General features: G+C 39.7%; 1 protein-coding gene across 2 annotated transcripts in view; it reads left to right on the top strand.

Annotated features, from left to right (window-relative positions):
- Positions 1–14,445, top strand: part of mtr (5-methyltetrahydrofolate-homocysteine methyltransferase) — a 56,071-nt gene that overhangs the window by 29,644 nt on the left and 11,982 nt on the right. For both annotated transcript variants that reach the window (XM_084567712.1, XM_084567711.1), the window contains 4 exons: positions 10,653–10,720; positions 12,063–12,183; positions 12,309–12,390; positions 13,747–13,845. In XM_084567712.1, coding sequence (XP_084423838.1) covers positions 10,653–10,720; positions 12,063–12,183; positions 12,309–12,390; positions 13,747–13,845 — 370 coding nt within the window. The remainder of the gene's footprint in view (positions 1–10,652; positions 10,721–12,062; positions 12,184–12,308; positions 12,391–13,746; positions 13,846–14,445) is intronic.

Genomic DNA, 14,445 nt, shown 5'->3' with positions numbered 1-14,445 from the left:
ACCATTTCATTGAGCCACCTCTTAAAGCAAGGGGGTGATGGAGACTTCCAATTAAGTAAAATCAGTTTTGGTTGCTACCATGCCCGTTTTGAAAACCTGCTTACAGTGGGAAGGAATGGTCGAAATCCTTTCAGAAGAACCAAAAATAGCCAGGCTACAGTCCTGTTGAATATTTATTTTATATTGCCTAGAGAACCAATTAAATATGTTGCTCCAAAAAGTTGTCCAGTGCTGGGCAGTACCAGAACAAATGTGAGAGTGAACCTTCGGCGCTGTCACATCTATTACACATGGAAGACACCGATCCAAATATTCTATTAAGTTAAGTTTTGGAATAATACAGTCTATGTAGGACTTTAAATTGAATTAACCGATATCTAGAGTATATGGAACGCTTCTGTACATTGGACAGGCCTTCCTCCCATAGGTCATCTGACAATGAGCTCCTAGGCCCGCGCCCACAGGCCTATCCCTGAGATGACTTCTATTCGCTGGTGTCTCAAAAGCAGTGACAAAGCGGGAAATCAAATGTATTGAGTTTGGTTGTAAGAGAAGTGTATCATAAAAAATTATAATTGTGTAGCTTTATTGGGAAATCAGAAACATGTTCCCTTACAAAATGTCTGACCTGTAAATATTGATAAAAATGTGACTGAGGAAGGTGATATCTAGGCTGGAGCAGAGGAAAAGAAGCAAAATTGTTATGTAAAAATCTGAAATGCAACATAGGCCTCTCTCTCTCTCCAGTCCAGAAACACCCCATCCGTCAAGCCTAGCTTAAACAAGTGATTGCCTGTTATTGGGGGCATTTATCGAAACATTTGGTAATCCAAGGACTTTTCTTATTTGAGTCAGTATCTTCAAAGAATTACTAAGAACGAAATTGTGGCCAAACAACTTGTGGGATGGTTGTGCAATTGAAAAAAGCAATGCTGGGAGCGAAGTTTGTGACACAGACATGGATTCAGTCTTTAGCCAGATAGGACAGGAACAATCATCATAAGGAGAAACCCCCTGCCAGAAAATGAGAGGCCTCGCATTTGCAGCCCAGTATTAATGCCTAAAAACAGGGAGGCCGAGACCCCCATTTTTTACATCCTTTTGCAGATGGGCTTTAGAAATGTGAGGGGGTTTATCTTCCCAAACAAATGACAGGATCACTGAGTCCAGTTGTTTAAAAAATGTAATGGCAAATAAATAGGGAGGTTTTGAAAGAGATACAAGAACCTTGGAAGTTCAACCATTTTAATGGCATTAATGTGGCCAATCATTGAAAGAGGGAGCAACTTCCAGTTTCTAATATTGGCTTTAAGTTTATCCACCATGTCCAAAAAATTCAATTTCAGTAAAAGTTTGGGGTTTTTGGAGATCTTAAGGCCAAGATAATTAATATGAGTAGTAGCTAATTTAAATAGCAAATATTTCAAGAAAGTAGGACACATGTTAGTCAATGGCATGAACTCACATTTGTCCCAGTTAACTGTGTACCCAGACAATTTACTAAATTATTTTATATAATCGAGGAGGTTGGAAACTGACACCATTGGGTCTGGTAAACAAATCAATAAATCATCAGCATACAGATTAACAAGGCTTTCAGCATCACCAAACTTTGCACCATGAATACCTGGGTGACCTCTTATACCTACTGCAAGTGGTTCCAAGGTAATATCAAAAGGAAGAGGAGAAAGAGGGTCGCCCTGCCTCATACCCTGCTGTAACTGAAAGGGCTGAGATGTATTTGAATTAGTGAGAATAGAAGATACTGGTTTAAGGTAAATTATTTTCACCCATTCAATAACATTTTCCCCAAATCCAAATTGCTTCAGTGTCTTCAGCATGTACGGCCATTCAGTCTGATCAAATGCCTTCTCGGCGTCAAGAGATAAAACAGCAGCCTTTGTATTTTTCCCATGCACTGAGTATATCGTATTTAAAAGGAAATGGACATTACTAAAAGAAAATTGACCTGGGATAAATCCAGTCGGATTAGTTTGTACAATCATGGAAATATGCCTACCTAATGTTGTAGCCAAGACTTTAGTCATTATTTTCAGATCACAATTTAAGAGAGCAACTGGTCTGTAATTTGCAGGGTCCAACGCTTCCCTTACCCCTTTCAAAAGCAAGCAGATATTTGCCTCATATAATGAACCGGGGAGGGTCTCACTTCTCATAGATTCGTTCACCATCCTTAGCATGAGTGGAACTATTTTGTCATGAAATGATTTAGAAAATTCACAGCCAAAGCCATCTGGGCTGATTGTTTTTCCAGAGGGGAAGGCTCGAATAGCATTCAAGAGGTCAGTTTCAGAAATTGAGGCATCTAAGTCATCTCTCGCTGCACTATCTAACTGGGGAGCATTTAAACTAACAAAAAAGGTACAGAAATCTTCTTCAGTACCTTTACTTTACTAGAGTATAGTTCCTTATAAAAGTCCCTGAAGCAAGCATTTATGTCTCTCAGATTGGTTAAGAGTCTGCCTGATTTAGATTTTATCCTGTGAATGGCCTGTTTAGCACTTTCGCCTTTAAGTTGACTAGCTAGCAGTTTCTCTGGTTTATCTCCAAGTTCAAAATATTTCTGTTTAATTTTTAGTAGAAGACTTCCAACACGTTTATTAAGAATAGTATTATATTCATATTTCAATTTCAAGATCTTATCATAATCACCGTATGAGAGAGAAGATCTTTAAGCCTCTTCCAGTACTGGAAGTATTTTTTCAATTTCCTTAAGGCGGCCATTAAGTTGTCTTTTCTTGGCCGTTTCAAATGAAATAATGTGGCTCCTCATAACTACTTTAAAGGCCTCCCACAAAATAGAATCAGAGACTTCCCCATTATCATTTGTAACAAGAAATTTGTCTATGCGTGCAGTCATATACTCAATAAAAGACTGATCCTCCAGAAGAAGAGGGTTGAAGCACCAGCTATATTTTGGACTATACACGATATTTCTGAAGTTGAAACTGGACTGTGATCAGACATTAGAATATTATGATAAGTAGAATTAGTAACACTGGGCAATAATTCAGTAGTTATCAGAAAGTAATCAATCCTGGTGTAAGACTTATGGACATGAGAATAAAAACAAAATTCCTTATCTGTAGGATGCTGCAGTCGCCATATATCAACCATATTCTTTGTTCTGATTAAATCATTCAGAATTCCCACTGAAGATATAGCAGGGGGTGGTTTTGTAGAAAGTCTGTCTAGGACCGGGTCAAGATAACAATTAAAATCACCCCCAATAATGACATTCGGGGTAGAGTCCGGTATCAAATCAAATGCCTTTTGGAAGAAATCAGGATTATATATATTTGGGCCGTAGATATTAAGCATCGTTATCGGAAAGGAGTTTATGTGCCCAGATATCATCAAATACATGCCATATGGGTCTGCTGTCATACAATCAAGGCAAAATGGTATTTTTTTTCAGAAAAGAATAGCAACCCCCCCTAGATTTGCGGGTAAAAGGTGTTTGATAAACTTGGGAAATCCAATTTGCTCTCAACCTGCGCTGCTCATTTACACTAATGTGTGCTTCCTGAAGAAAAATTATGACTGGTTTTAATGACTTGAGATACGAGAAGACATGACCCCTTTTAATCACATGACCCAACCCCTTAACATTCCATTAGACCAATGTAAATTTATCGTTTATACTGCCATGTGTTATGTTATCAGATACTGACATTATCTCCTTAATAAAAGCAAACTGGTATCCTCTCAAACATGCAAAAAATATAATAAAACAAGACACATGAAGAACATACATTGTAACCTGAGGTAACACACTCAAACAAACCCATGAGCCTGAACATGTCCCCAACGCGCCCACAAGTGCTTTCCTGTGGCTCAGTAGGTAGAGCGGGTTGTCTACGAACCAGAGGGTTAGCGGTTCGATCCCTGGAATGTGCTACATGCCGAAGTGTCCTTGAGCAAGACACTGAACCCCCACTCATATCCCAGTGCGTGGCACTGGCAGTAGCAGTTTTAGGCACGGGCGAACCGGGCAGCCGCAAAGGGCAGCATTTTTTCATGACACAAGAGGGGCGGCACGAGCACTTGGGAAAAAAATAAACAAATAAATCTGCGCCACTACATGGTTTTCTATTATCTGTCATATCTGTGTGGGGAATTGGCAAGTCGTAGGCTGTGCTCCACCTTCGGCTCCCGCAGCATCCCCAGGGCCTTGGTGTATTCACGCCACTGCCGCATCACCTCAGGTGTGTAGTCCGGGAAAATAAGCATCTTGTTGTCTTTGTACTCCAGTTGTCGTTCCCTCCGAAAGCGAAGTATGAGCTCCTTCTCCAGATAGAAGTGGACCCTAGTGATGATGACGCGAGGCTTAGCTCCAGCTGTGGGCGGCGGCCACAGGGTCCGGTGCGCCCGGTCGATAACCACCTGAACCACCAGATTTATCTGTTGCACATCCAAAACAAACGGCAAACATTCATCTTTTTTTTTTGTTTGTTTGTTTTTTTACTTTATATTTACAACATGCCCTCAGTTCAGCGGCACACATCCACAGCCATGCACAACTTCAACAACAACTCAAGACTCCCGGCTTTCTTAAAGGTTATTTTTCTAAAGGTGCAGTGCACCAATTTTCTATAATAAGATTTCTATAAGATAATCCCACCAAAAGAAAGTCCTTCAACCTTACTGGTGCTATTAGTTCTCAATGTATTCAAGCATCTTTAGAGCATGAGGCAGAGTTTGCGAAACATTCGCCATGTAGATAAGTGTCATCGGCGTAAAGCGAAATTGAGTGCGACATCTCACCCACGGTGATAGGGGCGATCTGAAGAGAGTTTCTAATTAAGTGTGCCAGTGGTTCGATAGTTATTGTAAAAATCAAAGGGGACAAAGGGTCCCCCTGTCGTGTGTCCTGTTTTATATCAAACAGCTCTGAGAGGCCTCCTCCCACACACATGCGGGCTGAAGGGTTAGCATACAGTGTCTGGACCATTTTGATGAAATTATCACCATACCTAAACTCCTTCAAAACCCTCCACAGGTACACTTTTTCAGCATCGAGAAATAGCAGGCCACAATCACGTGGGATTTTGTGAGTAGCGTTTGGCAATGTTCCCTCTAATTTTTCATGTGTCTGGGCATACACAAAAACTCCCTGAGCACACTGTGGACCACTGTAAGCAACATCAGACGTGCCCACTGTGGCCACACACCAGTATCATACCTGTCCAAAACCCAAGGCCATAGCAAGTTACATGGCTTATTAAAAGAATCAGATTACACCAGTAATTTCCTACGAATGTTATCTGAGGCTAGACGTCCCTTAATAAAGCCTGTCTGGTCCGAATTGACTATCTTTCCAACCACCATCTCAAGTCTACTAGGCAAGAATATCTTAAGATCAGCATTTATCAAGGAAATTGGGCTGTGGTTGGCACACTCCAAGGGGTCCTTCCCTGGCTTAGGTATAACTGTGATCATGGCTGTGTTCAAATCTCTAAGAAAGGCACCTTTGTTAATAGCATAATTTAGTGTTTCTAACCATATCAGTCTAAAAATATCCCAGAGCTCTAGGTAAAACTCCATAGGTATACCATCAATACCTGGCATGCATCCCATTTGTTGCTTTAACTGCTTTATGTAGGCTCAATCAACATGACAGGGGAATCTTAACATTTTGCAATCCTCTGACGACAAAGTTGGGAGCTCTATCAAAAAAGCTGTTTAGGTCACTTTCAAATGGGACTTGACCATTTGTGTATAGATCATTAAAATAATTTTGGAAAGTCATCGATATCTTCTGTTGCTGTTACTGCTCCACGTTTTGCACATCTAATCACTGGAATAGCTGTCTTGGCTTCCTGTTGCTTAAGTGAAAGAGCTAAAAGATGACTTTGTCTGCTACCCTCTGCATAATATTTGTGTTGAGTAATATGCATTATATATTCCGCCCTGTTCCTCAACCAATCATTTAATTCTGCTTGTTGTTTTGTCTTATGCTCATTTTCTTTAGCCTCAGTATAATTCGTTTTAAGGTCATTCTCCAAATCCCTGCACTGTCTCTCAAGTGTGGAGAAGATCTGTAGAAGTCGTTTCTTATGTAGGTGAGAACTGAACCAAATAGCATTATTCTGCAAAAAGCCCTTAACAGTGGCCCACACCACAGTCACATCTGAGACAGTATTTCTATTTACTATAATAAATTCTGTTAATTTAGTTCTAAGCTGTGCCAGATATTCATTATTTTTTAACAAGGTTGTGTTAAATCTCCATCTAGAGAATTTATTTTAATTTTTTGCCATAATTAAAGGTAGATATAATAGGGTTATGGTCAGATAAGTGCCAAGGCAAAAATTCTACAGAGTGCACCATCGGCACCAGACCAGCAGATACAAAAATGTAATCTATTCTGGAAAAAGTGCCGTGTCTACTAGAGAAAAAGGTATAATCCTTAACAAGCGGATTGTGTACCCTCCAGACATCAGTCAAGTCTAAATCCTTTAAAAACAGGTTCAGTGCTTTAGAAGCGGACTCTTGAGAACTTGATACAGTTGTAGATGATTTATCAAGGTTATTATCTACCAAGGCATTCATATCTGAGCCCACATATAATTAATAATTAATTTCAGCAACTGCAGTTGGAAGAAAGTCAGTCTCGAACATAGTTGGGGCATATATGCTAACAAATGCAACTCTTTTTCCCTGGATTGATACACCACAATAAACTAAACGTCCTTCATTGCCAGAGCCGCTTTTTTCGATTGTTACATTAATATCACGTCTCATCAATATCATAACGCCTTTCGTACGAGTGCCATCAGCTGATGCTGATACAACAGGTTTATAGAAACGGTTTTGCACCCTGACTATGTCCTCTGGTCTGAGGTGTGTTTCCTGTAGCGCAATATCAATTTTATAGCCTGCCTGTCGGAATATCTCAGCAACCTGAAGATCATGGTCCGCAGTCTCAACGGGTTGGTGGAAAAAATCCGGTGCTCCCAGTAAATCTCCAGCAGAGCTTCGGGAGCATCCTCTGGAGGTAGCCTCTTGGGTCGTCGCCCTCTGCACCTGTCCGCAAGTTAACCAGCCGAACGCTATTCCTCCTGGATCTGTCCTCCGGGTCGTTAAGCTTCCTCCATAAAGTAGTTAGCTCCGCGAGGCAGGTCGCGTTTTCCTTTTCATTCTTGCGCAAGCTAACTTGTATATTATCTCTCTTGATTGAGACCGTGCTAAATTTTTTAGCATGGATAACGACTTGCTCCTTCAGAGACCATAAAATGTTTCCATTCTCTATCATCGGCTTCTGTATGGGGTAGAACGCTTTTTCCAGCATCCATCTAAACATGAGACCAATCCTATTTTTAATGTAACAGGTACCAGATTAATTTGACCACTCAACCATAGTATCATACCACAAGTGAGAGGTACACAGGTGGTGCACTGCAGATGTGTAGGTTTATTCTCTGTAACATTGAACCGTGACAGCAGGAGCTCTTGCGGCACTTGTGCTGACTGTGCTGCCACTGCTCCCTTGTCCACCTTTGTAAAGCAAAATCCAAAATTTTCCAGCTATTCAAAATCACTAATTGACAATTTTTATATGCGTTGGCTATGTTCATATACAGTTGAAACCAGAAGTTTACATACACTGTGTTAAAAGACACATAAATATTTTTTCCTCACTGTCTAAAGTTAAATCAGACTAAACCTCTCCTGTTTTAGGTCGGTTAGGATTACCAAAATTATTTCTATTTTCTAAATGCCACAATAATGAGAGAGAGAATTTTTTATTACTTTCTTCAATGTCAGAAGTTTACATACATTTCCGTAGTATTTGGTAGCGTTGCCTTTAAACTGTATGACTTGGGTCAAACACTTTGGGTATCTTTCTACAAGCTTCCTACACTTGATTTTGTTGTCCTTAAGCCACTTTGTAACTACTTTGGCGGTATGCTTAGGGTCATTGTCCATGTGGAAGACCCATTTGCGTCCAAGCTTTAACTTCCTGGCTGATGTCTTCCACATAATGTTCTTTCCTCATGATACTGTCTATTTTATGAAGTGCACCAGTTCCTCCTGCAGCAAAACAGCCCCACAACATGCTACCACCCCCATACTTCACATTTGGGATGGTGTTCTCAGGCTTACAAGCTTCAGCCTTTTTCCCTCCAAATGTAACGATGGTCATTATGGGCAAACAGTTCCACTTTAGTTTCATCAGATCACAGGACATGTCTCCAAAAATTAAAGTCTTTGTCCCTGTGTGTATTTGCAAACTGTAATCTGGCTTTTTTATGTTGCTTTTGGAGTAATGGCTTCTTCTGACATCTGGTTTCAACTGTATGTTCTTAATCTCAATGGGATTTTACCTGGTTAAATAAGGGTTAAATTAAATAATATTATACAAAGATTTCAATATTATTATAATTTATTATGTCCAGGTGCTCCCGATAGCCAGTCCGCCACTGTTGGCCACCCTTCCCTGCAGAATCTCCATCTCCGCAGCCATTGTTTGCTTGATTAGCATAGCCATGTCGTCCGATGCTTCATTATCCTGGTGTCGTCGTCTGGAGTCTTGTGTCTTCTTAGAGGAATTTGTTTCTTTTTTCGAGGTCATGACTCTCATGGAGTTGTAAATTACGATTCAAACTTGAAGTTAGACAGACCACGAGTCCCAATAAATTTAAAAGTAGGGGGTAAAATGTAGGACCTCAGTGCTGTGCCACCATCTTACCTCGCGCCTCACCGGAAGTCCCCATTATCTTACTAATTGATTCCACACCTTTCAATTAATGATCAACTTACATAGAATACAGCATGCATGTAATGACTGTTGGGTCTGTTGGTTTTCTATTACTCTAGTGCACCTACTAGTAAATTATTTGCTGTATAGAAATACTGTTTCTATCAAAAACAGTGACTAATCTGGTTAGTGATCTTGGACTGCTATTATTTTGAGTGTACATATGTTTTGTCAGGCTTCTGTATTTCATCAGAAAAAGTTTGCACAGGACTTTGGTTTCTGCCCAATAGAGTGAGAGAGCAAAAAAGAAAATATCCTACAAAATTATTTCCTAATATAGATATCGGAACTCTCCACGACTGACAAAACGGAGCACAAACTAAATTTAAGTCATCTAGCACTAAAACTGATACTGAGAAAACACTCATGCAAGGATAAGCCAAAACAGGTCCAGAAAACTATGTAATTCCCTTCTCAGAGTGGCATGGACAACACCACTACTCTCCATAAAGAACATTTCTGCCCATCTGTCATTTGCTGTGTGGATAAGCAGAAGACTGTTGAGAAAAAAACTGTGGTCAGTTTAGATTAAAATAGAATGGTAAGGGGTGGTAATTGTTTCGGCCTGTTTTTACTGCATCCAGGCCAGGATGACTTGCCATCATGAATTCTGAATCATTCCAGCAAACCCTAAAACTAAATGTCAGCTGAATCTCAGTGGAACTGGGTCATGCAACAAGACAACGAGACCAAACATGAAGTCACTTCACAAAAGAATGGTTAAAAAAAGAACAGAATTATGTTTTGGAATTGCCAAGTCTGACCTTAATACAATAGTAATGTTGTAGAAGGGCCTGATTTCCATCTGAGGAAACCCACCAGCATCTCAGAGTTGAAGCAGTTCTGTACTTAGGAATGGGCCAAAGTTCCTCCAAGCTGCTGTAGACAACTGATAAAAAGTAAAGTGCTTTATTTTGTCATTATACAATGTACAACGAAATTGCATGGTCGTATGGAGGGTTAGTCCTGAGCCGCTGCGACCGTGTATGCCGCCCCTGTGAGCTAACCTGACCCGGCGCCTAGCACCCATGTTTTGATGATCAGACGTTACCAGAGATGTTTTGTTGTTAGGGTCACACCAGATGTGGAACTCACTTACTTTTGCACCTCCAGATATGTACAAATACAGTAGCATGTTTTATATACTGATCAGGCATAACATTTTGACCACCTTCCTAATATTGTGTAGGTCTCCCTTGTGCCTCCAAAACAGTTGTAACTCATCAGAGAATGGACATGAGGGGCCTTCTGAAGGTTTCCTGTGGTGTCTGGCAACAGAATGTAGTTAGTGGGGCCTTAGGGTCCTATGGTTTGAGGGGAGGGGCCTCTGTGGATCATCCCACAGATACTTGCTCAGTTTGGGATCTTGGGAATTTAGAGGCCAGGTCAACACCTTGTGCTGTTTTTCATGTTTTTTGAGTTGTTCCTGAACTGTTTTTGTCTATGTGCCTGTGTCAGGCTGCATCCTGCTGGGGATGGCTGCTGCCATCAAGGAGCGTCATTGCTATGGGGTGGGGGGTGCCTGCAGGTCTAGGTGGGTGGTACATATTTAAGTATCACCCACACGAATGCTAGTTTCAAATGTTTCTTGGTATGACATGGCATTGTCGCAAGGCGGTCAGTGGTATTAACTTCACCTATCAGTGGTTTTAATGTTGTGGCTGATCAGTGTATATACAGTATGTGTGCGTGTGTATTTATATTTCTCAGTAATGTGTCCCACTGCAGAAGTTCTACTATGCCGCTGCTGATTTGTGTGATAATAATAATGCTTATTATAGACCCACATATATGGAATAGAAACTACAATAAATACTTCTTAAAAGAATTCTTTCCTACATAATAGTGGATGTTTGCTTTCTTACAGAGTGATCGACTTAGGTGTAATGGTTCCCTGTGATCAGATCCTCAGAGAAGCTGTCACACAAAAAGCAGGTATTAAATGAAATGCAGAGTTCATATTATATATCTTTGGAAATGCTGACATCCATAATTAAAATTGGCAAAAGAAGAAAATTGTTCTTCTGCCATGTGATATTGGTTAACTTGCTGACATTTTAGACATCTTCAACTGTTAAAATCCAGATGGGAAAAGTTCTTGGTGGAACATAATGTAGTTTAATTCCTCACAAGACTGTGCTTCCACTGTGTTTTATTATTTGTATGCAACATTTTGATCAATACAATCGTTTTCAGGCACTTTTTCGGGCAGAAATTTAATTCTCACATAGTTACATGTACAGCTGTTTGTAACCGACATTTGCTCTTTGCTCTAATTTTGCTCTTTAGGTTCAGCAGCTTCAGAAACAAAATCCTTGGTTGTATGTAATCTTTTCTTTGTCATATACAGTACCAGTAAAATGTTGGGACACACCTTCTCATTCAATGGTTTTTCTTTATTTTTATTATGTCCTACATTATAGATTAATACTTAAGACACCAAAACTATGAGGAGCTCATATCGATTTGTTTTTTAATGACCACCTTTGCATTGATGACAGCTTTAAATACATGAGGGTAGTCACCTAGATTGGTTTTCAGTTGACAAGTGTGCCTTCTCAAGAGGGAATTTGTGCCTGACACCATCAGTTGGGTTGTCCAGAGGTAGGGTTAGAACATAATTCTATACATTGGGTAGTTATTCAACAGATGTTCTAATCCATAGTATGACAGGAACCACTCAAGTAAAGAGAAATGTCAAACCATTATTATTTTAAGGCATGAAGGTCAGTAGATCTGGAAATTTACAACAACTTTGAATTTATTTGAAAAGCAGTCTCGAAAACTATCAGACACTATGATGAAATTGCGCCTGTCATGACCTGGCCTCCACAAATACCTGACCTAAACCCAATTTAGAGAATGGCAAGAGTATGCAAAGCTGCCATCAAAACAGAAGGTGGCTACTTTAAAGAATCTAAAATCTAATACATATTCTGGTTTGTATATCACTTTGTTGTTTTCGACATATTTCCATATGTGTTCCTACATAGTTTTGGTATCTTACGTATTAATCTCCAATGTAGAATATAATAAAAATAAAGAAACCATTGATGTTGTGCCCAAACTTTTGACTGGTACTGTAAATGATTTTATTTTCATTTACATACTTGATTTATGTTTCTGTTCCCATTTATCACTCACTTTTGCATCTCTCGTCAGCCACTTGCACTTTAGTCAATCCAAAGTTTGACAAATACAGTTGAAACAAATACTTATGGCCAACTTAGATATTACCAGTTTATAATACAGTTGTTTGTGTGCTCTTTTACTACAGATATCATTGGTTTGTCTGGTCTCATTACCCCTTCTCTGGATGAGATGATTTATGTTGCCAAAGAGATGGAGAGACTGGGAATGACAACACCACTGCTGATTGGCGGTGCCACCACATCAAAGTAATGCCACACACATTATTATGTTCTTGAATAGATAAAACAATTACTAAACAAACTAAACCATTAGTTAACAAAAGCGGTACCTCTCTTGCTCAGTGCTTATTTTGGTAATTTGTTTTGTGTAGGATACACACAGCAGTGAAGATAGCCCCTCACTACAGTTGTCCAGTTATCCATGTCCTGGATGCCTCCAGGAGTGTGGTTGTGGTAAGAATGTCGGCTTCACTGCAGCTTTTCTAAGATCTGTCACAGTTGAACAGAGATGGTGGTGTGTGGGCCCTAGTCAGACATACAGAAATGTCTGTAAAGGTTCTCAGTCATTCAGGTGATGGTACAAAAACAAGCTAAAACAAGCGCCACTGTACTTATAGGGTTTCTTGAAGATGTTTTGCCATTCATCCATGTAGCTTTTTCAGTTTTAAAATACTAGTGGGGAGTCTGTGGTGGTTGTCTACCTGGAAGTCACATGACTAGGGTCTGCTAATGACTAGCTACTTACCGGTAATTGGAGGAATGCTTTTTGATCCCGTTATCCGTCTTCCAATGAATGATACTCTACACTCTACTCTAGTTTGGAATCTCTGGCCAATAACAACCCATTATTGGCCAGAAATTCCAAACTCAAGATGTGAATGGGGTGAAACTTTTTTGGAACAGATGTTAAGACTGTGTTGTAAAGTCAGGCAAGTCCCAGGTGGACAACATCCAAAGATGTTTCTGTTTAAACGACTGCTCCCCACTACTGATCAGCTACTTGGGTGACTGGAGACATGTCTTCAAGAAAACCATACAAGTCCAATTACCCTGGTTTACTCTTGGTTTTGAGACAGATTTCATTAAACTTTCATGGGGGAGGCGGAGTCCACTGTTAATAAAAGCCCCTAATTATGATGCTTTCCCAACTATTAAAAATAATTTATTCAGTATATGAAATATCTGCACATACAATAAGAGCATGTATTTTGTAGCAGTCCTTAATCCGTGATAACGTGGATATTGGATTTAGTGACAAATGGCAGCAGTTTGTGCAGTTCATCAGTTCACATACAGGAATACTAAACATAAGCTGTTGAGATGTGGCATTTTATGGATAAATGCACATAAGACTAAATAAAGTACGAATAAACAAAATGTATAGCTGTTAACATTTGAGGTAATTTAGCTAGCTAGTGCTTATAAAGTTAAGCTAGTTTACGTTACATCTGGACTCGTTTCCTCCGGGTTTTGAACATATCTCTTTTAATAACTCTAAATCTCCATGGTCTGAAAACATCATGAGCACAAACATTGGGTTTTGGCCAATTTTGGTCAATTTTGTATTAGTGAACAACACCAATAGCTGTTTTCTCCGTCAGGTTAAATTCAGTAAGTTCATTCAAGTGAGTGGTGTGTGTGTGTGTAGAGGGTTTTGGGGGGAGGCAGCGTTGTGGAGGAGAGGGAGGGAGAGATGCTTTCAGGAGCAATAGGAAAAACGCAATGGATTGCAGTGTGGTTTGAAAGCTGGTTTGTGCTTACTATGGTCCAAACCATTGTTTATATTTATCAGCTTCTTGTTTGTTTCAGTGCTCACAACTGCTAGATGAGGCATTGAAAGAGGACTACTTTGAGGACATAAAAGAGGAGTATGAAGAGATGAGGCAGGATCACTACAACTCCCTGAAGGTAAGAATTACTACTACCCCAACAGAGTTACAGAGTTGACACTAAAAGAAATTTAAGGTTTTTCTGTGTCCAATGTCCCACCTTGACGTCTTTAAGACCAATGCCGCATCCACATGAGAGACTGTAAATTAAAATAAAAAAATCGTAACTTTTTCCTTTGTTTCTAGATGAATGTTCTTATTTTAACAATAATGGTGCACAGTGACAACTCTGAAATCTATTTTTAGACATTTTTCTTCTCTTTCCTGAGTGATCACAACTTGACCAACCACAATTAGTGAGGAAACCAAGATTGCTGTCAGATGGATGGAACTGCAGATCTGCAGAATAAGACACTAGAAAACTGACTAAAAATATTTACAGTACAGTACATATGTATCAAAAACAAAATGATGATAGAAAAACGGCAATAATAGAAAATGGGAAAATGGCAATGAAAACAAAAAGGACCTTCTCATTGACCAAAAGCTAAAATGGGTCTTGACTGAACATGTAGGAAAGTAAAGTTTAAAGAAATTATATTTAATCTGTGTGGGCGGCACAGTGGCGAGGAGGTTAGCACTGATGCCTCATGGAGAGAAGGTCCCGGGTTCGAATCCA

The sequence above is a fragment of the Chelon labrosus genome (assembly GCF_963514085.1).
Source record: "Chelon labrosus genome assembly, chromosome: 19".
NCBI lineage: Eukaryota > Metazoa > Chordata > Actinopteri > Mugiliformes > Mugilidae > Chelon > Chelon labrosus.
The sequence above is the reverse complement of the archived record's forward strand: the minus strand, read 5'-3'. Positions and strand labels throughout refer to the sequence as shown.